Below are 26608 nucleotides of genomic sequence, written 5' to 3' on the forward strand. Positions count from 1 at the left end.
TTAAGGAAGTTTTCTTCTATTTCTAATTTCTGAGAGTTTACAATCATGAATGAGTGTTGGATTTTGTCAAATGCTTTTCTCTGGAGATACTGAAAGGACCAGATGATTTTATCTCCTTTTATTCTATTAATATGGTGAATTAATTGACTTTTCTGGTGGTAATACCAACCATTATGTATTTATGGGATAAACACCAGTTGGTAATAATACATAATTCTTTTTTTATATTGCTGGAATCTTTTTGCAAATATTTTACTAATGATTTGCGTGTTCATGTTCATGCAGGATACTGGTGCATAGTTTTATTTTCTTATATTTGTCAAGTTTTGGTATTAGATTATTTAGATCTTATTAATAATTTCTGTCTTCATACTGACAAAGGTTTTGTAAGATTGTATCATTTGTTTAACTTTTTTTTTCTTTAAATGTTGGATAGAATTTACCAGTGAAAGCACTGGGCTTGAAGCTTTCTTTGTGATTTTTTTTTTTTTTTTTTACAAATTCAGTTTCTTTAATAGATGAAAGGTATTATAGACATCTCCAGGGAAACAGAACCAGTGTAATCTATACTAAAATTTAAGGGTGCGTGGGTGGCTTCATCAGTTACGTTTTTTATTTTGGCTCAAGTCATGATGTCATGGTTTGTGAGATTAAGCCCCGAGTCTGGCTCTGCACAGACATCAAGGAACATGCTTAGAATTCTTTCTCTCTCTGTGCCCCTCCCCTACTCACCCTAGCACATATTGTATACAGTATAGTATATTATGTTATAGTGTATACACTACATATGTGCTATATATATTATTATGTAATTGGCTTATGCTGTTGTAGAGATGGCAAGTTCAGATTTGCAGGGCAGGCCAGGAGGCTGGAGACTTGGGGAAGAGTTGATGTTGTAGCTTAAATCCAAAGGCAGTCTGCAGGCAGAATTCTTTTCCTCAGGAACCTCAGTCTTTTTCCCTTAAGACCTTCAACTGATTGGATCAGTCCCATCCACATTATGAATGACAATCTGCTTTACACAAAGTCTCTTGAACTAAATGTTAGTCACATCTAAAAATGGCCTTCACAGAAACATCTAGACTGCTGTTTGACTAAGAACTGGATACCATGTCCTAGCCAGGTTGACACATAACATTAACCATCTTAGAAGGCAATTCAAGGGTGCTTAGGTAGCTCACTCGGTTAAGCATCCCACTCTTGATTTTGGCTTAGGTCATGATCTAACAGTTTGTGGGTTCAAGCCCTGCATGAGACTCTGTGCTGACAGTGAGGAGCCTGCTTGGGATTCTCTCTCTTCCTCTCTGTCTCTCTCTGCCCCTCCCTCACTTGCTATCTCTCGCTCTCAAAATAAATAAACATTTTAAAAAATAAAAAGGCAATTCAGGTTTTGTTTTCTTATGTTGTGTTTTTTCAAAGAATCGTCCTTTTTTATCTAAGTTGTGAAATGTTTTTTGCATAAAATTATTTATTTATAATATTAGTTTATATCCTTTTAATATCTGTAAGACACATAGTAATTTTCCTTCTTTCATCCCTGATATTGATAATTTGTTTCTTGGTCAGTCTTATTAGGAGTTCATTAATTTTATTTATCTTTTTAAATTAACTTTTGGCTTTGTTGTTTCTGTATTGTTTGTTTTCTATGTCATTGATATCTACTCAGTTATTTAATTCATATGACTTACTTTAGGTTTATTTTGCTCTTTTTCTAGAAAGCTTCTTAAGGTAAAAATTTAGATTATTGACTTTTTAAACTTTTCTAATTTAAACATTTAAAGCCTTAAACTTCCCTCTGGGTGCTGCTTTAACTGCATTGCAGAAATTTCAACGTATTTTGTTTTCAATTCATTCCTGTTATGATTTCTTCTTTGATCTGTGTTATTTAAAAATGTGTCATATAATATCTAAAATATTTTGGATTTTCTGTATGTCTTATTTATTTCTAAATTTAATTACATTGAAACCAGAAAACATATTTTATAGAATTTCAGTATTTGAAATTCATGGAGACTTCTTTTATGTGCATTATGCTATTGTGGACAATGTTCACTGTGCACTTGAAAACAATGCATATTCTGTATATATTGAGTGCACTCATCTATAATGTCTTTTAGTAATAGTGTTGCTGAAATCTTCTGTAGGTTTACTGATATGTGTGTCTACATGTTGTATCAATTACTGAGAAAGGGATGTTAAAATCCAACTGTAAGTGTGAGTTTCTCTCTTTCCTTTGAGTTCTGACAGTATTTGCTTCCTGTTCTGAAACTCTGTTGGTTAGCAGATAAGTTGCATTCACAGTGGGAATATTATGCTTCCTGATAGATTGACCCTCCATGTTTACAAAATTTCCCGCTTCTTCTATATATATTTCATCTTGAAGTATCTTTTGTCTGATACTAATATAGCAGCACCAACTTTCTTATGATTATCATGTGCAGGGAGTACTTTATGTTTCCTTGTAATTCCAACATATTTATGACTCTATATATAGTGTGTCTCCTATAGTCAAGATATAATTAGATCTTTTTTTTTTTTTAATCAAACCTGACAATCTCTACTTTTTAATTGGGGAACTGAGTCTATTTGTATTTAATTATTGATACATTTAGATACAGAGCCTACCACTTTGCTATTTGTTTTCTGTTTTTCTCATTCCCCCCCCCCATTCTTTGTTTTCTGCCTTCTTATTGGTTAATGATGTTTCATGTGCTATAAAATGTAAGAACCTAACAAAAGTATAATTTCATTTACCCCAGGGTCATCTTTTGTCACTATTGCATTGTACATTTACTTCAACATAACTTACAGATCCCACGAGTTAGTGTTATTAATTTTGCTTCACCTTGGTATGTATCTTAGAAGTAGTTAAGAGTGGAAAATAGCATTTTATGTTGACGTACATATCACCCATGTCTAGTCCTCTTTACTTCTTTTTGTAGATGGAAGTTTCTGTGTGGTAACATTTCCCTTGAGCCTGAAGAAATTTTGTTTTTATAGCATTTCTTCTTGTGGAAGGCTGCTGGCCACGGGTTCTCTCAGATATCTTTATTTCACCCTCATTTTTGGAAGGCGGATGTGAGATCACCACTGTACCACCAGTGTGCTATCTTACCCACATTTTTGATGGATATTTTTGATAGGTTCATAATTTTCAATTGAAAGGGGTATTTTTGTTTAGCTTTTGTTTGTTTGTTTGTTTGTTTGTTTTTACTACTTTGAAGATGTTGTTCATTTATCACCTGGCCTCCATTATTTCTGAGAAGACATTAAATGTCATTAATTTCTTTGTTCCATGTTGTATATTTTTACCCCATCATCTCTTCTCCTTCTGAGACTCTAATTCATTTTTAACACACCATTTCCTATCACCCCACCGTCACAGAGGCTCTGTTCATATTTTTTTCCTTTATTTTGTCTGTAATCAGTTTGAATTATGTTTTTTGTAATCTGTCTTTAAATTTATGGACTCTTGTTCTGCAGTTTCCATGATGCTGTTATCTAATCAGTGCAATTTTCATTTTAGATATAGCTTTCTGTTCTAGAATTTTCAGTTGGCTTATTTTTATAGTGTTTAGTTTTTCCTGCCAAGATTCCCCATTTTTCATTCATCATGTCCTTCTCTTTTATGTAGTTGAACATATTTATCATAGCTGTTTTGAACTCTTCTATTTCTAACATTTGGATCTTTTCAGGGTTTTTTCTGTTGAAGACTACTTTTTTCCTTGAACGTGGGTTGTTTTCCTGTTTTTTTACATGTGTAATAAGTTTTTGTACTGTATGCAGAGTATTGGGGCTGATAAGTTGTAGGGAGTCTGGGTTATTATCTACTTTACAATGCATTGAGTGTTATCTGGCAGGCAGTTGAATTACTGGTAGATATTTATTCTTCCAGCCTTGTTTTTATTCTAGGTTAGTGTAAATCCATTTTGATTTAAGGTTCAGCCCTTCCTCTAGGGCATGGTCCTTAATTTCTAGGGCATGAGCTTATTGGGTTCTCAACTGAATGCCCAAGGTGCTGGGTTTAGAGTCCAGCATGGCCTCTCCACTTTAGTGGGTAGAACTCTGTAACTGTCAGTACCATGCGACCTTGGGTAGACAACAAACATCAGCCTCTGTCTGCTATGCTTTGTGGTCTCACTCTGTGTATGGCAGTAGGAGGTGCTTTTTTACATAGCCCTCTTCTGCCTAGAAGTCTGTGCCATGAATTCCAACTGCTTCATAAACCATGAGCTCAGATCTATATCTCTTGGGCTCACCGACACCACCATGCTGTGCTTAGGTTCCATCTCCTTGACCCTTTGTCCTGAAAGCCTACACAGGCCGAAAGTGGGTCAGACATAGCACTTACTTTAAATGTTTTCCTTCTGTAAAACATCACAGTTTTCCACTGACTGTTGTCCCATCCACTGCCTGCCTCATATATCTTTTCCAGTTTAATAGTTGCTTACTGAAGAGCAAGTCTAGTAACGATGTCTGTCATGGTCAGAAGCATACTAAACCTATGTATTCTTAATTTTTTTATATAATATGGAGGTGAAATATCTATATTGAAAAATTACAGGGTCACCTGGGTAGCTCAGTCAGTTAAGCATCTGACTCTTGATTTTGGCTCAGGTCATGTTCTCACAGTCATGAGATTGAGCCCCATGTGAGGCTCCGTGCTGAGCATGGAGCCTGCTTAGGATTCCCCCCTTCCTGCCCCTCCCTCACTCATGCTCTCTCTGAAAATAAATGAATAAATATTGTTAAAAAAACAAAAATTGCAGGTAGAAATTATTTATTTGTGGGTTACAAGTTGTTTTTTCAGCCTTACTGTGACACTGTTTCCAGAAACGATTGCTTCATAATGTCTTTTTTATATTTTGTTTTCCAATCTCATCAGCTATTTTTCTCATCACCTATTAAAAGATATGGTCTCCAAAGTTTTTTGTATGTATGTATGTATGTATATGTATTTATTTATTTATTTTGAGAGAGAGTATGAGCAACTGAGGGACAGAGAGAGAATCCCAAACAGGTTCCATGCTGTCAGTGCATACAGGGGCTCAATCTCATGAGCTGTGAAATCATGACCTGAGCTGAAACCAAGAGTCGACGCTCAACTGACTGAGCCACCCAGGTGCCCCTCCATGGTCTTTTTTTATATGCTTGATAATTCCATTTATATCTCAGCCTGTGGTAAAAATAAAAGGTACATGGTATGTTTTCTACTGTACTTCATCACTCCCATCTACTATGTTACAACATGGGAAATTAATAAGACACTACACTTATAAGTGAGGTCTGGATCATTTGAAGAATGTTGTATTTTCTCATTTTTAGATGGTCAGTGTTTATGTTTTGACGTATTATGCTACTTTAATTAAGGTGCCTTTCCTTTTTCTTAGTGTATGTTGGTATACTCACACTAATTTTTATTCTAGTATTTCCTTGTACCTCTTCTTTTTTATTGTCATGTATTTGTATGGAATGGCTTTTCTTACATCCAAATTTATTTACTATAGACAATTGTAAGCAGTGTCTTCCAGTGTGGTTTGGTTTCTGCATTTTTTGTTAAAATATGTTATTTTAATAGATATAAAATATTAATAAATTATTATATACATTATAATATGTATTATATTATTACAAGTAGATGGTGATAAATATTATAATAAATATTTATTAATATAATAAAATATTATTTTACTATAAATTACTTTTTTATATATTATAAAGAATATATATTATATATGCATTCATGTGTGTATATGTAGATTATATTATTTTAAATTTCTTTCAGCACACAAGTAGGACATTAAAAATATTTATTATAAAATGTAGATGTGGCCTGAATGTTAAGAACCATTGCTTTAAACATATCAAAACTTATTTATTTTACAGTCTGAATCTGATCAACCCAATTTCTGAAGTCTTTGGGTCTGACTCTACTGTCTGTAGTTCATGGTGCCCTATTTTCTTTTGTCTTTTTTTTTTTAATTTTTTTCTTTAACATTTACTTATTTTTGAGAGACCGAGCACAAGCAGGAGAGGGGCAGAGAGTGAGGGAGACACAGAATCTGAAGCAGGCTCCAGAGTCCAAGCTGTCAGCACAGAGCCTGATAACTGGGTTCAAAGATACAAACTGCAAGATCATGACCTGTGCCAAAGCTGGATGCTCAACTGACTGAGCCACCCAGGCGCCCCTCTTTTGTCTTTTACAATTTTTTTAACCAGTCATATTTCATGGACTTTTTAAAAATTTTTTTTAATGTTTATTTATTATTGAGAGAGAGAGAGACAGACCATGAGCAGGGGAGGGGCAGAGAGAGAGAGGGAGACACAGAATCGGAAGCAGGCTCCAGGCTCCGAGATGTCAGCACAGAGCCCGAGCCCGGGGCTCGAACTCACAAACTGAAATCATGACCTGAGCCGAAGTCGGCCGTTCAACTAACTGAGCCACCCAGGCGCCCCTCATGGACTTTTATATGTAAGAATTCTTTTGCTCCTGGCTTGGAAGTTGCATTTTTTCTAGAGATTTTTTTGTTTGCTTTCTCATGTTCCTGGAGGCACTGTTACAACTGGGAACCATTTTATAATAAATTCTCAGTGTATGCTATATGCCCACTTGAACTGTGACACTATATACAGTCTGGGTTATAGTTATCAGTTCTCAAGGGAGATTTGTTTTCTCTTCCTCTCAGCACCATGTTGGGGGTAGAAAAGTTTCCATGCCATCCCCGTCTTCTGGGCAAGTTTATTTTCATTTATCTTTACACTGTGAGTGCAATTTGGGGGGTTACCAGCTCTGTGGGACAAGATCCTCCAATAAGACTCCCAGTGTCCAGACAGGTCCTAGACTTTGTTTCCTGACCCCTGTGCTCCCTCTGACCACCTCCTTACAGGGTCAAAGCTTAAGGTTGACAGTGTTCTCTGGTGCCTCCAGGGTGAGAGTCTGTTTCAGTGCTCCACTTACTGCCCTAGTTTCCTGCTTTCACTTCATTTTTTATTTCTAAGCATTCCTTACTTTGTTGCCTGATCAGTAATGCATTTCAAAAGATGTTTTAAAAATACTTTATCTAGTATTTTTAGTTGTTTTCAATGGTATGGTCAGAGTATATTTATATGCTACTTTGAAAGGCATATAACTCATTGATTTTTTTCTTTTGTATGATTGAATTTTTATTTTTTGTTTTTGCTAATTTTGAGTATTGGAAAATGTTTGTCAGTTTTCTTTCTATATTTGTGAATTTCCTGTTTGTGTCTTTTGAGTGCTTTTCTATTGGACTCTGGTGATTTTCAAAAGAATATGACATGTACAGCTTTGGAAAGGGCTTTCTGAGGAAGTGAATCTCCTCAGAAGACCTATTTCCTAAGATATGCATGTTGGACTTTGAGGAAGTTAAGTTTGATACTGACACTGCAGTTCAGTTACATTCCTTAATTCTTTTGTATGCAATGTATGTTTTACCTGAGGCTTCTTAATACCTCCGGCTTGCTAAATCCATCAACCTATTTTAATACATCTTATTTGATCACTGTCAGACACTTTCTCCAATACCAAATTACAAAATGCATCATCTTTTTTTTTTTTAAGTTTTAAAAAAAAATGTATTCTTGAGAGAGAGAGAGCGAGAGAGCACACATGAGCATGGGAGGGGCAGAGAAAGGGAGAGAAAATCCCAAGCAGGCTCTACACTGTCAGTGCAGAGCCAACACAGGGCTCAAAGTCACAACTGTGAGATCATGATCTGAGACAAAATCAAGAGCTGGAAGCTCAACCGACTGAGCCACCCAGGTGCCCCCCATCTTCTTTTTTAACTAGGGCAATGCCTCTTTTCTTGCTTTCCTACTACCTCTCTGACCATTCCTTCTTAGATGCCTGACTGTTTCTTCCACCTGAACGTTATTAAATAGAAGCATTTCTGAAAACTTTGTCTGCCTTCCTCTCTCACTCTTCACAGTGTGTTGGCTGACCTTCACCTCCTGGCTTTAACAACTGTCCTTTCAGTCATGCCTTTCAGATCTGTGCCTTCCAAGTTCCAGACTAGTGTCTCCAAAGATGTGCATCAGAGAATAGTTAACTTTTAGTTTTCTCCATTAACTACTTCTTTGAAAACTCCCTAAATAGTGATTACTCACACTTAGCCAGAAAGTAAAAAAGACCTTTCAGAAGATGACTAGATAAAGGGAAATTGAGTTGATTTTGGTGATTTTTGCCCAGTAGATGTGGCTTCTGCCATAGGGTTATGTGATAGCTCAGTGAGTGCCTGTTACTCTGTAATATTGCCTAGAGTCCATGACAATAATATTCAGTACAAAAAGTATGTTACGTGAGAATTCATGCTTTTATTTCTTACATTAATCACAAAACACCTCTCTCACTTTAATGATACTGGCCTTTTGGTACTAAATATTCTACTTTTCACCCTCGGGCTCCAACAGCCTATAATAGTTTCCCTTTTCACTGCTTTTATTCTTCTATTACACATTTAAAAAAAAAATAATATAGCGTGGGGCACCTGGGTGGCTCAGTCAGTTGAGCATTTGACTCTTGATTTCGGCTCGGGTCATGATCACAGAGCCGTGGGTTTGAGCCCTGTGTCCGTCTCTGTCCTGAATGTGGAGCCTGCTTAAGATTCTTTCTCCCTCTCTCTCTCTGCCCCTTTCCCCTGCTGGCACACCCTCTCTCTAAAAATAATAATTAAAAAAATTATACAGGGTGACTGATTTTATAAATTTTTTTTTCATTTATATTAATTGAGGTAACACTAATATGGTTATCACTGGTTGGTGATTGAGTAGGCCAAATGCACTGATGGATATACCTGAGGTATCAGCGTGACCAATGTTTGTTGTGGCATAAAGACGGAGACCTGGGGCCTATCTCCAAATGGATAAGAAGTTGAGGAAACTGTTCATAGGGTTTAAGAGAGTAAGCTTTATGTTTCCATTTTACTTTTAAAGGACAAAAAGACAGTGAAGATTTTATTTATTTTTATTTGTTTATTTATTTATTTTGAGAGAGTATGCACGAGGGCGTGTGAGCAGGGAAGGGGCTGAGCGAGAGGGAGAGAAAGGATCCCAAGCAGGCTCCGTGCTGTCGGGGCAGAGCCTGATGTGGGAACTCCATCCCATCAACCGTGAGAACATGACCTGAGCTGAAATCAAGGGTTGACCGCTAAACTGACTGAGCCACCCAGGCACTCCAAGACATTGAAGATTTTAATAATTTCCCTTAAAAAATGTTTGTTTATTTATTTTTGAGAAAGAGCATTCGTGCACACACCCCGGTGAGGGGCAGAGAGGGGGCGACAGAGAATCCTAAGCAGGCTTCATGCAGTCAGCACAGAGCCTGATGTGGGGCTTGAACCCACAAACCATGAGATCATGACCTGAGCCGAAGTCTGATGCTTAACTGACTGAGCCGAATGAGCTACCTTTTCCTTTTTTTGAACCAGTGAAGTAATGTAATAGTAATCACTATAAATGCAGTGATGAATGATCGAACTTATAGGAAAATCCATCAATATTGGAAGAGACCAGAAAGTAGGGTCAAAATGGCCTTGAGGAGATGAGTTGAGTTTTAGATTACAGGAAGACAACAAGTGGGAATAATTTGTGGGTGATCAGCATTCAGAAAATAACTTGTTAAGGGAAATGGATCAGATTTTCAAAGGAGAGAGGGTAGACAAGCTTGGTGAATCCAGGAAGTTACTGAGAATAAGATAGGAAAATAATGTCAAAAAACTAGGGGTAAAACAACAAAATAGAGTATCCTGAAAGCCAGATGAAAGAATAGTTTATAGAATATAGGAATAGTGAGCAAATTCCCCATACATGAAACTGTATGATACACAGATTAACATATTTATATAATTTTCTTTTTTTATAAAGTTTTCTGATAAGAGATTATTAAAACAAAGATATGATTTTTAAGGACTCCAAAATATAATGCAGAAAAATGCTGAACATTTTTAAGTGACCTACATACAGGAAAACATGTGTGGCATCTGCAACAAAGTAAATGAATTTACGAGTATTTCATCAAAATGCAAGAGTAGGAGATGGTAAAGAAAATCCCAGTGAAACAAGGAGTGTTAAATATAACTTAATTATAGAGCATGTATAAATATGCAAAATACCATTACTAGGCTGTTTACTTTATTGTCTTTACCGTTTTTGAAAAGCAAAAAGTACCTTAAGCTTTTCCTGTTACTTATTTTTGCTCTTCCTCCTCCGCCCCCTAATTCATGAGAACTTCAGCTCTTTTACCATTAATTATCTTACCATGAGTGGGGTGGAAGTGCTTTGGATATAGAATATCCAAGATTAGGGAAAGAGATTGTACCTACTATTTATATAGAGCTTTGTAGTTTGCAGAGTATCTTAAAATATTTATTTCATTCAAGACCAGAGGCAATCACATGAAGTAAGTGGGAATTATTATCATCTTTAAAAAGGATTCCTGGATGATGAAACTTATTTACGGATGAGGAACCTCAGAGAGATTAAGTGATTTATCATGGATCACTGCAGTTGTAGGCTGAAATCTTGGGCTCTCCATTATTAGGTTTGTGGTCATGAGCAATGTATGTATCAACTTCAAAACTCAATTTTGTCACCTATAAGATGACAGGGTTTTAAAATAGTAAATTATAAAATATATTTAATATTCTCAATAATCTTGGTTTCCGTTTTATTTTCCAAGTTACCCAACTTGCTTTCCTAAACGTATCTTCTAGTTATCCACTTCTGTCTTCTTACTCATGCCACATATATTCTGGCATGTTTTACTTTCATCTGTGTAAACGTTACTCATTTTCAATAAATTTTACCTAGCTTGTTTAGCCAGACCAACTTCTTTATAAAACCATTCCTATTCTCAAAGACTGTGATTATATCTTCTCTTGAAAAGATATAACACTTTCTCTTACACCATTTATCAAATTCTACATGTTATTAGACATCAGCACACCAGGAAGAATAGTCATTACCATTTACCATCTGAGTCCAAGAAGCCCTTTTAAAAACACATTTTGAAGTCATTTTACAAATAATTTACAGATACAAAAGTAAAGGGATGTTGTGAAAAACAGCAGTATTAAAAATTACAGGAAAACCCTTTATTTCATATTTTTTTTGGTGTGAAGATATACATATCCAAAATAGGCAATTTCCTTTTAATACAAGTAATTGCTAATGGATAAGCCTGGAACACACTCATCTTATAAATATTGATCCAGACTTCAAATGTATTTCTAAGAGATTCCAGCTTTATATTACCTCTGGTTCTTGCACTTATATCATCAAAATGCAATGCTTTGAAAACTTTCCTGGCTCCTAGTTTTGTTGAAGAGAGGATGGTCGTTTTCTTCAGACTGTAATAGCAAAACATCTTCATTTTAGATATTGATTAGAATGATCAATCTTTTTTCATTTCTATGCTATTTATCTCCTTTCAGTCAGTGCCTTCAGCATTTGCCCACTTATGAACCATAGCAAGTAAATTTCCTAGTACAGACCTGATAAGAGGTGAAAGAATACTTTTAACAGAAATTTCTGGTCAAAAAAATTTTGCAGGATGACACCCTCCTCCCTGTAGAATGACTAACTGAACAACAAATTTTATTGTTGTCCATGGAAATATACTGTTCACTCAGCTCTTCTTCAATTTGAGAAAATATACATAGGGTATTAGTGTGTATAATAGCTCATAATCTGAGGTTTAGTTTATATAGTTAATTTCACCTTCATTATTCGTCTGGAGTACTGCTGTCTGGTTTTTGGTGTTTTGTTTTTTTGTTTTTTTGGTTTTTTTTTTTTTTGTGTGTGTGTGTGTGTGTGTGCTTACTCATCTAACAGTTGTAAAATATCTTTTGTCATTTTCTTCTCTTTGCCATTATGGACAGAAAATGAAAAATTCTGAATTCTCAACAGTGTTCAGTGAAAGGTTAAAAAGAAAAAGACTACAAAAATTCTGTCTTCTGAGTTTGGGCAATGCAGTAAGAAAGCTGAAAGATGATGAAATACTGATGATTTATTTCAATATTTTATCATTCTTCTGGATGTATTATATACATTATTTAAAGAATTTTTTCAGTGAAAGCCTTAAATTCAAAATGGTTATTTCCCAGTTATCAGATAATTGTTAAGTTGCATAATTAATAGAATATTATGGAGGCAGTGCAGAATCAGTTAAACTGATTAAGTTCTGTGCAAACAGTTTTGAGGCAGTGAAGTGATGATATATATAATCTTGATTCCAGATGAACATGTCGTTTAATTGATACTAGGTTTATGAAATTAGAGAAGATTGGGGCTATTGAGTCTGGATTTCAGAAGTCCTCTGTCCCCCCCCCTCTTTTTCCCCCCCATTATCTGAGTTCCTTCTGGTCTCAGTTGCCTCTCCTCCCAGCTTGGACCAGCTCATTTCAATGATGCTTATATGAGCAAACTAAGTCCCCATCCTCCTCCTATCTTTTACCAGCATCCACCTTACCAATAGCAACTCTAGATAAATTTGGGTCTCTTCAGACTCCCATTGCCTGCTCACTACCGGGCTGGTGAATATTCCTTGGTGAAAGTTATAAAACCAGGCTGAGTTGCTCATTATAGGGTAGAGAGATTCCAAGATCTTTGTTCAAATTGGGAGAGAATTGAGAGAATTCAAATACTAACACCATCTTGCAAGGGAGATAGAAAGTTAGTTAGTATTAGAGCTAAGAAGAAGAGCCAAAGATTCCTGACCTTTGTTTCAGTGTTTTCCACCATAGTGAGTTGAAAAGTTAGCAAGCTGAGGGGGAAATTATATAAAATATGAGATAAGAGAAAAAGCATTAAGGTGGCATGAAGGCCTATATGGGAAATATTTTTTCTCCCCACCTGCCAGCTTTACTGTGGTCTAATTAACAGATAAAATTATAAAATATTTACAGTACATCATGATGATTTGATATACGTATACATTGTGGAAGTGTTCTACCTGTTTAGTTAACTACCACATTCATCACCTCACATATTTATCTTGCTTTTTCTTTTTTTGGCAAGGACATTTAAGTTCTACTCTCTTAGGAAATTTCAGTTATACAATACAGTGTTATCAACTATAGTCACGATATTATCCATGAGGTCCTCGGACCCTATTCATCTTATAGCTGAAAGTTTGTACACTTTTACCACATTTTCCCCACTTCTCCCTACCCCCAGCCTCAGCAACCACTTTCCTATTCTCTGTTTCTAGGAGTTTGACTTTTTTAATTCCACATAAGTGAGATGATACAATATTTGTCTTTCTGTGTCTCTGTGTGTGTGTGTGTGTGTGTGTGTATACACACACACCACATTTTGTTTATCCATCCACCAGTGAACGTTTAGTTCATTCCTATGTCTTGGCTATTGTGAATAATCTTCAGTGAACATGGGGGTGCAGATGTCTCTTTGAGATAGTGATTTCATTTCCATTGGGTATATACCCAGAAGTGGAATTACTGGATCATACGGTAGTTCTGTTTTTAATTTTTTTGAGGAATCTCCATGCCGTGTTCCACAGTGGCTGCACCAGTTTACATCCCCCTCCCCAGCAGTGCACAAGGATTTCCTTTCCTCCACATTCTTGCTAATACTTGCTTTATCCTTTATCTTTTTGGTACAGCCATTCTAACAGGTGCAAGGTGATAACTCATTGTTGTTTTGATTTGGATTTCCCTGATAATTAGCAATGTGGAGCACCTTTTCAGGTACATGTTTCCCATTTATATGTATTCTTTGGGAAAATTTAAATTTTTGTAGTACTTTAAGCTTCTTTTTAGCGAAGTTGAAATTCCCGGAATTATGAAAGAGCAAAATGTTCCAAGGTATAGGAAAAATAAGATCACTGAAAATAAACACAACAACTAATATTGGACTCAGTAACCCTGAGGACTAAAGTTAGTTGTGTGTTTATTTTCTCTCTTTTCTAGGTCTTAGGTGCTTAGTGAGTAAAGTCAAAATGATGTCGTAATGATCTTTGCATCTCAACCAGTGGCTTCTGTGGTTGTGTGTTTACTGTATAAGAATTAAAGGATAATTTTCAAAAATGGTAATATCACGACTCTGATACAGATATAAAATGAACAAGGGTTAAAGATTTTGTTTAATTCAATTAAATGAGGAAAACAGGCAATTGTAATAACCTCTTCAAAGGAGAATCTAAAGAACAGAACAGCGATGTGAGGCTCGAGCTCACCCTTTGCGCGGGGCTCGAGATCATGACCTGAGAGATCATGACCTGAGCCAAAGTCAGATGCTTAACCCAATGAGCCACCCAGGCACCCCGACAGCCATTTCTTTTATAACCATGGCTATGTGTTCCCAGGGTCACAGACTTTAAATATTCCATAGAGAAACAAGATTCCTTAAGGGATCAGTGACCAGAGAAAAGATCTTATAGATGCCCTAGCAGCTTGACCATCAAGCTTTAGTCATGTAAACAGCTGGGTAACATGAAGAATGCTGCAACCAGTAAGGAGGAAAAAAGAAGTGGCCATGAGGCCAAGGATACCTTACATGGCTTTACATTAAGTTTTAATTTTCAGGATGAGACTTCTACAGAGAGGATGTAATATCACCGTTTTTGGAGGTTATCTAAACAGTAGCAATTTTCCTTATTCAGTTTTCACCTACCTACCTACATGGTGAACACTTGAAGAACTGCTGGTTCTTTGCAAAGGCAATAAAAGGTAGATAGTCACAGGAAAACCAATTGGGCTGGAGGGGAAGTGGACAGAGAGCATCTACTTCGCATCTGTACCTCATCATTTTCCTCAGCAGTAGCTGGTGCTGGAACAGGAGATCAAACTTATTGATCATTAGAAGCCTTTCATTGGTGATTTCAGAAGAATAGTTTTAACTCTTGATTCCCAAGTAGTTATAGAGATGGACATAGTTTAGCACAGTCTACTTTTGCCTCCTGCACATGAATTAATCCTGAGGATACATTTTGGACAGATCACACCAAGCAGCGTGCTCTAGAACAACAGGCCCTAAATAAATACGTTTAATGCTACCCATATAAACATTGTCAAAATGGGAAGTTTACATGTAGTTCTTACTAATTCAGTAATATAGCAGTAACTCATTGTTAATGTTAATTTATTAATACAACAATTGGAAAGTGTTTAAACTCTCTTATCTTCCTAGAAACTCAAATACATAGATACTTGCACCAAAACAAACAAACAAATAAACATCGATACTTACACCAAAGGTAACTCAGTCTCAGAAACTTCAAAGCTTTCAGTAACCCATTTGGCTACATAATAAGAACTCACTTGACTAAAACTAAGCATTTTCTAATCTAGCCCTCTTACTGCCTCCAGCTTGCAAACACCCAGCATAAATCTGAAACTATTATCTAACCTTCTCCTGTGTAGTTCATCACTCATGTCACTGAAATTGATTCTTGACCTCTGTACATCTCTCTTTCCTTTGAAATTTCTCATGCTGTCTCTTCCTTCTATATTTTAACAGAGAGAACTTTGACAAAACATGAGCTAGTCACTTTTATTTTGTAGTCTTTGTTTATATACCTTAAGGTATTTTTATTGTGTATTTGAATTCTTTTGTGTATTGTTTTGACATTTACATCCATTTCTCTAGATAACAAATTACTGCTTCCCATATCAAGTAATCATGATGAAGCTACTCTTAGAATTGCTTGTGCTTCTGGCAACATGTTTAATAGTAAAAAAAAAAAAATTCAACATACACATAAAGAGAAAGGTATCACTTCAGAATGACTTGTAAAATAACATCAGCTTAAAAATAAGGCTGGTTTACAGAGCCAAAGAAAGAAATCATGCTATGTGCAAGAAAAAAACATTTATAAAAGTTGACACAAAAACAGTGGTGGAATTGTATTTGTCCAGGCTGAACTCATGCTTATTTACAGCACATGTCACACCTCTGATGCTAGTGATGTGAAATCGTCTAGTGAAAAGCAAGCAGCCCTGGGGTTTTAACTTTTCAGGAAGACTGCTGTAATAGATAAATGAACCAACATTTTCAGATTGCATATTATAACCTGGTTCTCCCATCTAAGCAGACACCCAGTTTTGACCATTTCTGGTTAAATATTGAATGTCTTTCTTTCCTTTATATATGATACCAGCAGTAACCTAAACATGCTCCATACCTAAAGGTTACTGTGACCAAATATGGTAGATAAACTGACCTTGGTTCTAACAAGGATGAATTTAATCTGTCGTTTGGAGAGTTAGCAACGCTGCCACTGTAGAACTGCTTGTGGCATGTGCACGTGTGTGAGTGTGTGAGTGTGTGTGTGAGAGAGCAAGAGAGAGAAAGATTGTGAGAGACAGAGAGATAGAGAGAGGTCCTGAGCAGGACACTCTCCTTACTTGGGTTGGATCATAAAAGCAGTGTTGGCAGAATGTCCACTGCATGTGAGGATTGGGTCCTATTTCATAACAGACTGCTTTTACTCCCAAGAAATTGGAAAGCATTAAGTTATCTGTGTTTAAGTACATCTTTCTCCTTGTTTTTTCAACTTTTCCATTAGCCAGAACAGATTACCTGTCTGGAATGTTGTTTGTTACCCACAAGAGAGATAGCGTTTGTATTTCAAATACAGATTTAACATATGACCTGGAATTCATTATTATGCTCCTTCTCAAGCTATGGTACAAAGTAGCAGACTCTGAACAAATGATTATTGTTCTGTGGGATTGCCACAAAATCTACCAAGTACTTCTGCACATAATGGAATGAAATACCAAAATGTCTGGCTTATAATTATACCTGATTGAAGTGCCCTTACATGAAAAAGGCTTCCTTTGTGCCTATTTCTCCTATGATTTCCTTCCGCTTCCATGTCCTTCTCTCTCTTAAAACTGCTACGTGTTCTGTCCCTACTTTGCTTGAAACCCATTCATCACATACCTGCCCCCCACATTTTCCATCTTACCGTTTTCATAAGATGATGAAAGGTTGGCAAATAGAGCTATTACTATATTTTAGCTGGTTTTCAAGGTACTTTGGTGCATTTTTGGCTGGCATTATGATGTAGACAACAGACCATGGCATTAATCAGAGTGAGTGTCCCAAAACTAACAAACATGGCAGCCAGTCTGAAAAGCAGTCGGAAGACATCAAACAGCATAAAATATGTAAATATATAAATCTTACCATTCAGCTATTTATATACATTTCACTACTATCTAGTACAGAGTTGTGCTGCTTTTTTTTCTATGTTGGAAGTGATTTCCTCCCAAATGATGAAGGTATGTTTTTATTTTCTTCTTGTTTCCAGTGTTAGTCTTGAAACTAAAGATCATCCAGTTTTCATTACTGTTGATGAAATTTTCTTTAATAAAACATTGTTATAATCTTATCCCTAGTTCTCTGAGATATAATTGAAATTTCTTTTTTTAATTTGTTGCCCTGGGAAATTTGTCTCCTTTTCATTCTGGAAACTTATATTCTTTAGTCTGGATTTCCTTTTTAATATTATTTTTCTGATATTTTTCTCCTGCACATAACAGGTAGTCTTAAGTGCTTTCTTTGTTTTTCATTTCAATTTATGAAAATGATTACATAGGTATCACAAACAGTTCAACTCACTAAATAGGCAAGGTATCTAGATAATTTCCCATCATAGAACCAGGTGATAAAAGAGGATAGAACAGTAGTTGGTAAGTAAAAACTACCCTCTGAACTCAGTGCAAACCCCAGATCAGTTTAGTTAAATGTTCTGGAAACTGAGGTTCCGAGGATGCCTAGAGTATTTATTTCTACCGCCAGCAGTTTTTTTATTTTAGTTTATATTTTGTAGTAATCTGTACACCCAACGTGGGCTCAAACTCAACCCTGAGATCAGGAGACATGCTTTTCCAACTGAGCCAGCCTGGCACCCCTCCACTGGCAGAAGTTTTAGAGTTTTGAATTCCAATTAGTTCTGTGCCACAGCAGACTCACTCTTACTCTCACTAAAAGCAGGCAACATAGAGCCATCCAGACACCTGCCATTTACTGTGCACCAGAAAGAACTGAATGGCAATTACACTAAATTTTGCTTTTTAAAAATAATACTAAAAACCCAGTTTTCTTTCAGCCATCTATCACTTGAAAAGATTTCAAAAAGTACCAAGGCCAGAGCCTCCATCCTCAGATATTATAATTTAATTGGTCTGGAGTAGTGCCTGGGCATAAATATTTTTTTAAAAGCTTCTGAGATGGTTCTAGGACTGCTGGTATACAAGTTCACTGTTGGATGATGAGCATTAATAATGAAGGTCAAATTACAAAATGGAGATGGAAGTTTATAATTGCTCTTTTTCTAATTACACAAATAATATATAAATTCTTTCTTATTGTTTAAAAAAGAAACTGTATGGGGCGCCTGGGTGGCTCGGTCGGTTAAGCGTCCGACTTCGGCTCAGGTCATGATCTCACGGTCCATGAGTTCGAGCCCCATGTCGGGCTCTGTGCTGACAGTTCAGAGCCTGGAGCCTGTTTCAGATTCTTTGTCTCCCTCTCTCTCTACCCCTCCCATGTTCATGCTCTGTCTTTCTCTGTCTCAAAAATAAATAAACGTTTAAAAAAATTTAAAAAAAAGAAACTGTATGAAAATTAATATAAAAATGAAAGTCCCCCTTCATGTTACCTCTCTTCTCCTCAGATGTAACCCCTGTTAATTTATGGTTTATCCTTCTAGTAGTTTTTCCATGCATTTAAAAAAATGCATACAATTACTTATAACCATATACAGTGTTTTTGAAGCATAAGTAGGATTATACTATATTTGTGTGTTATCTTGTGGTGCTATTCTTACTTAATTTATCTTGAGATATTTCCGTGTGAATACATACAGATCTACCTCAGTTAAAAATAATATTGTTTTACTTCATTTCTTTTAATAACTGTGGTGTTTCTCAGTGTATGTGGGTTCTAATTTCTTTTTATTTTCACATATTTACAGCTCAGTGGTAGAGAGCATTGACTACAGCAGACTACCTGGTTTTGACTATAAGCATTTATTATTATTGTTAGTATTATTATCATTTAATTTTTCTATTTTTTACCTATGTGGGCAGCACTATATTAGAATACATTTCTTTTTCTGTAATGTTTATTTATTTTTGAGACAGCACAAGTGGGGGAGGGGCCAAGAAAGGAGGACAGAGGATCCAAAGCAGGCTGTGCACTGGCAGGCTGACAGCAGCAAACCCAATGTGGGACTCGAACTCACGAACTGCAAGATCATGACCTGAGCCGAAGTTGGACACTCAACAGACTGAGCCCCCCAGATGACCCTACAATATATTTCCAATACAGTAAAATATTTCTGTAAGCAAATTTTTAAAGAGTTAGCACTGTTGGGTGAGAGGGTATGTGCATTAACATTTGAAATGTACTGTCAGTCAAATTGCTCTCCAAAAGAGGCCCTCTCAATTTACATTCACTGCAACCAATAGAATCTCATTCCAGTATTTATTTCAAGGCCTAAACAAATCATTCACGTTGTAATATGACTTCATGGGATAACTAAAATGTCAGGGTCTTTATTTTGACTGGAATTTTATTGAGTTGGTTTGATAGCTCTGATTATAACAGGTCATCCTGAAGTTCTGACTTCACAGCCTTAAACCTATGTTTAAAGAAAATGGAAAAATTATTTATTAATTTGTTAGATAAAACTTTTCAACCTATGCAGTACAAGAGGCATAGAAATAAAACTGGGCATTGGCATTGAAGAGTCTAGATTGGATTAGCTCCAACCTTCATTGTATAGGTGGGACCATTCAAAGAAGGATGTTCATATTCCCCCCATCATAGAGATAGAGCAGTAACCTAAATCTCAAGAAATAATCTACTTCAAATCTGTGTGTGTGTGTGTGTGTGTGTGTGTGTGTGCGCGCGCACATCTATACAATGTAGATGTTGTAGTACCTCATAGGGTTTGGGGGAGGATTAAATTATATAATACATTTGAAACCTGTTGCACAGTGTCTCTGGAACATAGTAAGATTTTAGTGAATTGAACCTCATTATTATTTCTATTGTTGTTTTAATTCTGTTAACAGTATGTTCAATCCTACTCTGTATAGATCATTTTATTTTTAGCACGAGTTAGAGGTACCTGGGTGGCTCAGTCGGTTAAGTGCCAGACTTCGGCTCAGATCATGATCTCACAGTTTGTGAGTTCAGGCTCCGCATCCGGCTCTGTGCTGACAGCTCGGAGCCTGAAGCCTGCTTCGGATTCTGTGTGTGTGTCTCTCTCTCTGCCCCTCCCTTACTTGCACTCTGTCTCTCTTTCTCAAAAATAAATAAACATTTAAAAAAACTAAAAAAAAGAAATGCTTATTTTTAGCATGAATTAAGGTAATTTAGGGGGATACTGGCTTCTGTATTTCAGAAGATACAAATAATTTTTTTTTCTGGTGTTAAATATGTATTTGTTCCAGAAGAATCTTTTTAAAAATCACAAATCACCACTAACCACTACTTTTAAAAATCTCAATGTTTTTACCCACTGTACTTAAGAAAAATATATAAAAATTAACCTTACTAAAATGTTTTATTGCTTAATTGGCTTATAGTCTTAGTCTAGATACAAGAATGAAATACAAAGAAACAGATTCATGTAAAGAACAGATGCTTTAATAGAGGTCAGAAAAATGCTCTATAGAAAGGCCTTTCTGACTCTGATTCATCAAAGTTTTCTAACTCTCCTCTTGGTATGTTGGGGCAGATCCTGTGAAGTGAATAAACTATACCCAGTATAAGTTAAGAATGTGTGGACGCCTGTATCGAAACAAATTGGGCCTTCTGGAAGAAATCTGTATCTCTTACCCTCAGGAGATACAGGGTGGGCAGATTGCTTCCAACAAAAGCTACATGCCTTTTCTTTAGCTCTCTTGAGTTCTTTGATGGCATTTCTCCTATCCACCTCCCTCCTACTGTCAGACTGGTATTGAGCAATGCCAGGTGTTTGGGTTGGTCAGCACACAGTTGGATTAGGTATCAAGTATTCAGTCGTATTAATATAGAAAACTGTAGACTTGAATGTCATTGGTATCATTTTCGGATTTTAGTTGGACTGTATCAGGATAAACAGTGACAAGCAATCTCTTCAAAGAGTCAGTTATCCTTTCTGCCAGTTAGTTTCTGGAATTCTTTCTAATCTGTGACTTCTCTGGTCTCCCATTTGGAAATTGTATTGATCATTTTCCACATAATTCTTTTCCAGGGATTTGTATGTCCTCTTTTCTGCGTTCACCCCTTCTTCCTGCCCTATACCTTGCACTTCTTTTTCCACTCTATTCTCTCTCCTTGATACCACTGTACTTACTGTTGTTCAGTATTTGTTCCTGAGAAGCTTACAGATCACTGTATCCTTATCTTTAATGCCCCTTCCAACCCCCCAAAATGTAGATTTATTTTTCCATTAAATTCTGTTAGTTCGTTTATTTAGGAGGAGAGAGCAGGGAAGGGGCAGAGAGAGAGGGAGAGCGAGAATCCCAAGCAGGCTTTGCACTGTCAGCACAGAGCCTGATGCAGGTCTTGATCTCAAACCATGAGATCATGACCTGCACCAGAATCAAGAGCCAGACACTTAACCGACTGAACCACCCAGGCATCCCTCCATATAAAGTCTTATTGAATTAGCACTTTGAAATACTTAGAAGTGCCTAAGTTATATTTTTCAAATTACACTTTTAGGCAAAGCTGGCTCTCTGTGTGTGGTGTCACCCCTCTGCCCAACTTTTTATCACTTTTGGGATCCAGGGGAAACATATGATTGGTGAATTATTTCATCTAAGTCATTGAGGTATCATTTAAAAATTAATGTCTATATTCTAATCTACTAGTTTTCAGTCGGGTTCAGTTCTATAACCATTGTTACCATTATCATTTGAAAATATAATTAAGTTATTCTGTGGTTAGATCCCCAAAATGAGAATTTTTCTAAGGGTCATAGCAGATCTAAATTCTGATTTCAGGGGCGCCTGGGTGGCTCAGTTGGTTAAATGTCTGACTTCGGCTCAGGTCTTGCGGTTCACGAGTTCAAGCCCCACATCGGGCTCTGTGCTGACGGCTCAGAGCCTGGAGCCTGCTTCGGATTCTGTGTCTCCCTCTGTCTTTGCCCCTTCCCCACTTGTACTCTCTCAAAAATAAGCAAAACATTTAAAAAAAATAAATAAATTCTGATTTCAGAATCAGAGTTCTAATTTTTATTTTGAAATCCTCAGTACTTTGCATATGTTTTGATTAACTTATTAACTAATGTAGTTTTTTGAGCTTACTTTATTAAGATCTACCTAATTACTTATTCCATAATGTAATAAAATATTTGTAAAGCCCTAAAGGATTTCCTTTTATTTATTTTGCCATTGTAGGTGCTTCTATCCTACTATATCTATTGTTGGCATTCTCGTTTCATTTAAAAATTTTAATCTTATTTTGATAGTCTTTTAAAAAATTGGCTTCAATACAGAGAAAGACAGATACCATATGGTTTCACTCTTATGTGGATCCTGAGAAACTTAACATAAACCCGTGGGGGAGGGGAAGGAAAAAAAAAAAAAAAAAAGAGGTTAGAGAGGGAGAGAGCCAAAGCATAAGAGACTGTTAAAAACTGAGAACAAACTGAGGGTTGATGGGGGGTGAGAGGGAGGGGAGGGTGGGTGATGGGTATTGAGGAGGGCACCTTTTGGGATGAGCACTGGGTGTTGTATGGTAACCAATTTGACAATAAATTTCATGTATTGAAAAAAAATTGGCTTCAATTTGATTGTTATTTTCCATCTTAAAAAGCATCTTAAGTAAGAGGTAATATTTGTAGAATGTGCTAGCTCAGTAGAATTAAAGTATTTATAATTTTATAAGAACTTGATAAAGTTTTAAGACTAATCTGAACATTTTTATTTTACTTTATGTTTAATATGTGAGAAAATGCCCAATGTGCCATTGGTTCATAGTTTTATAAAATACTTAACCATGAATGATTTTACTTTTTATGGTTGGCTATCAGAATGTATAATGAAGTGTGATTATAGTTTTCTTCATATATAGTCTTTTGCTTGTGGATCTAGGTCTTTATATTAAGCATGTAGCCATACAAGGGCACACATGCCATTTTCATTCTCACATCAAATGTAAAATTCATTCAAACTAACAAAAGCAAGCTGATTTGGAGAGGTGTGGACAGTGAACAAAGGAGACAAGTACCATGTAGAGCTTGTATGGAGAGTGTGGTGTGGTATCATTTGTGTGCTAAAAGGTAGCTGAACATTTCCATTTTGGTGTCAGTCCCTTGGGAAGGACGGGGTTTCATAATGGGGTGTGATCTGCCCTCTTAGTAAGAGTGATTGACATTGAATGATTAAATAGAAGAGGAGAATAAATACCACTCCTCCCCTTTTAAGACTAAGCACATATACACTGAATGCAAATCTTTTCAGTGTAGAAGACAGTCTGGCCTAATGATAGCACATACTGAAAAGCTAGGAGAGTGAATTAACTGAGCAGATCAAAATGCAAGGAAACCCGAATTATATAGTATCCTTAAAAATAACTTTTAAAACCTGAAGGTAATGGTAAATACACATACAGAATATGATGGAAGACCCCATTTGTAAAAGTGGAATCCTGACATTAGCTCTTGGTAAATGCATGGGCAGAATGGTTCCCTGAATTGGATAACACAGTGCATACCACAGTGACTGATGAAATTGATGTGTCCGCAGGAAAGCATGTTCTATTACTGAAGGCTTTAACTTATTTTCTCCTCTCCCACAATGAGTTCCTGAGTGGATGTTATTCTCAGGGAAGTGCATTTAATTCAAAAGAAGATATTTAATAGAAGGGCAGATTTAATTTAGTTTAAGAATTCACTTATCCATAGAAAGGAGAACTCTGGGAAAACATTATTATAAGTGATATGGTTATATATTTCAAAGATACCATTTTTAGTGTGTTATTTGGGGGACCTGAACTTCAGTCATTCATGGGTAATATAATTATTCTTCTTTAATTTTTCCATTATCTCTTAGAACACATGGCTAAAACAATTTGCATCTGGATCATAATATATGTTTTATTAATTTATTATATTAAGGTGTATAATTGCACAAGAAATAATCAGAAAAAGTGGTTTCTTGGTTCTTCCCTTAAATTTTTGAAAATATGATGCACTCCTTTTCCCTGGGATAAATACTTGTTAATTATTGCAAAGAATAAAAGCCCATCTTGTGAATCCATTATTCTAAAATCTGAAAGGTAATATTGGTAACTGAAGAAATAGGCCATAGTTATCCTAGTATTTGCCAGGTAAAAAACTAACCAAACAAAAAACACCCTCTGTGACTTGTCTCAGAAAATAGAATACTAGTGCTCAGTAGGTTAGTAGTAGCTTAGTTTGTCTTTGAAATATATGGTAGTATAAGTTGTTAAGCTTGCTCTCCTTTTGTTCCCCCCCCCACAATGTAATCAATTATAATTATTTTATTGTCAGTATAGTCTTAAGTTCATGCTCACAGTTACCACTTACTTGCTATCTTTTTAAAAAATATTGTGACTTATTGTTTGTGCTTCATATTAAGAATTATGGGGTCATAAATGTATTTAAAAATAAATTTAAAATAGAAAGCTCTTAAAACATTTCGTTTGGAGACAAAACAAGTAAATTCTATACTCAACAAGTGGATTAAAAACCTTTATAAATGTACAATATTATGTTCTTTATATTTTTTGAATGTAAAATATTCAAAGAAAATCTGACGAAAGCTGAGCAAATATATATCTCAGCTTTTAATTTTTTTTAATGTTTATTTTTGAGAGAGAGACAATCTAAGTGTTTAGAAGCTTTCTTCTATAGCTTCTTCTGATTCAGATACTTACTATATTGCTCTAATATCACTTCATAATTTGCTAGATATCACTCACCATAGACATCTGACTTCTTATATATCAGATTTCACCACATTACTTAATATGTACAAAGGAAAAAATTCTTCCAGTTCAGCTGGTTTCCACAGTCAACATAATTAAACACCCAAAGAAATGTTAAACTAACAAAATTTAATCTGGTCTATAATTTTCTCAATTGCTGAGTGCATTGCAGTGCATATTATTATGTTAACAGCTTTATTTTTTAATGGACTTCTTTTTAAAGCTAGCTGGTCATTTTTTGTTGACCATTGGCTGCCCTCTAGTGGACTACAACTGTTCTTTTAAAATGACCTCTCAAACCTAAAAAAAAAAAAAAGTCATTTCTATATGGAAGTGTGACTAGTCTTTCATGTTTTAGTACTCTTGTTTTTCATTGACTATTATGCTTAGCACAATTAGCTTTATAACTTTGTTAGAGCATTTTGCCAAAGACAGTCTTGAAAGCAACTGGCATTAAAAATAGCCATTCCATACTCATTAATAAGGACATGTTAAAAGAGGCTGATCTCATTGATAGTGTATTTTGTCATTTTTAAAAACTGTACAATGTGTTTTATGGCCCGTGCTCCCTGCTTCTAAGACGTTTTCCTTGTTCTTGTTGCAGATGCTACAACTGTGGCGGCCTTGATCATCATGCTAAGGAATGTAGTCTACCTCCTCAGCCAAAGAAGTGCCATTACTGTCAGAGCATCGCGCACATGGTGGCCAACTGCCCACATAAAACTGTTGCGCAGCCGCCTGCCAGTTCTCAGGGAAGACAGGAAGCAGAATCACAGCCATGCACTTCGACTTTTCCTCGAGAGCTGGGGGGAGGGCATGGCTGCACGTCACCGCCGTTTCCTCAGGAGGCGAGGTTCGAGATAGCAGAATGGCCAGGCAGGTCATCTCAAGAAACTTCCCTGGCGAAGTCCTCTGCAGTGCCGGAAGAACCAAGCAAAAAGGGGCCTTCTGTTCAAAAAAGAAAAAAGACATAACCCTCCTTCTGAAATGTTACCGATTTCTTTCCCCAGTTGGGAAGTCTACCTCATGCAAGTACAGGGGAACAGTATTTCACAGCAGCAGCTGATTTGGGATTTTTAACTACTGTTGAGGAACTGTGAATTTTTTTAAACAGACAAATCACTCTAAGCAAATTACATTTGAGCAGGGTGTCATGTTTTATGTGACTCAGAGAATGAAATACTATGTATATCTATATGTGCATGTGTGAGAGGGAGAGAGCCTGAGTCCGTGTGTGTGTGTGTGTAGGAGGATTTTCTATAGGAATGTAGACATATATATAAAGCGGGTTCGTCTTTATATATGTGTGTATAGAGATACAAGCACACACCCTCCCTCACAGAATTGGACATCCCCAAGAATTACAAACCCATATGAAGCATTTTAGATGGTTTCAGAGATAATCCCTGGAGATTTTTCTTCAAATACCACTCCCTTTATATTACATGAAAATAAACACATGACTGTTACCTTTTGTGTGAACCAAAGGCTACTTCAGATCTCAGAGCTGCCAATCATATGGTACTAAAGGTTTTAAGTCATCAGTTCTCCCAAGTATGGGATTGCCTCTCTTTCCTGATGTCTATAGAGGGTCTCCCCTACCCCAACGCCCTTTGAAGGCAGTACCTTAACTCCATATGCCTCCGACTGCCATAAGCTCTTTTGAATCTGGGAT

At 36.2% G+C, this 26608-nt stretch overlaps 1 protein-coding gene across 1 annotated transcript in view; it reads left to right on the forward strand.

The window, feature by feature from the left end:
• Positions 1 to 26127, forward strand: part of LIN28B (lin-28 homolog B) — a 111772-nt gene extending 85645 nt beyond the window's left edge. Inside the window, exon 4 of the mRNA XM_042985328.1 lies at positions 25538 to 26127. Within this exon, the coding sequence (XP_042841262.1) occupies positions 25538 to 25907 (370 nt within the window). The 3' untranslated portion in view covers positions 25908 to 26127. The remainder of the gene's footprint in view (positions 1 to 25537) is intronic.
• Positions 26128 to 26608: the final 481 nt, after the last annotated feature.

Source organism: Panthera tigris, chromosome B2 (assembly GCF_018350195.1).
Source record: "Panthera tigris isolate Pti1 chromosome B2, P.tigris_Pti1_mat1.1, whole genome shotgun sequence".
NCBI lineage: Eukaryota > Metazoa > Chordata > Mammalia > Carnivora > Felidae > Panthera > Panthera tigris.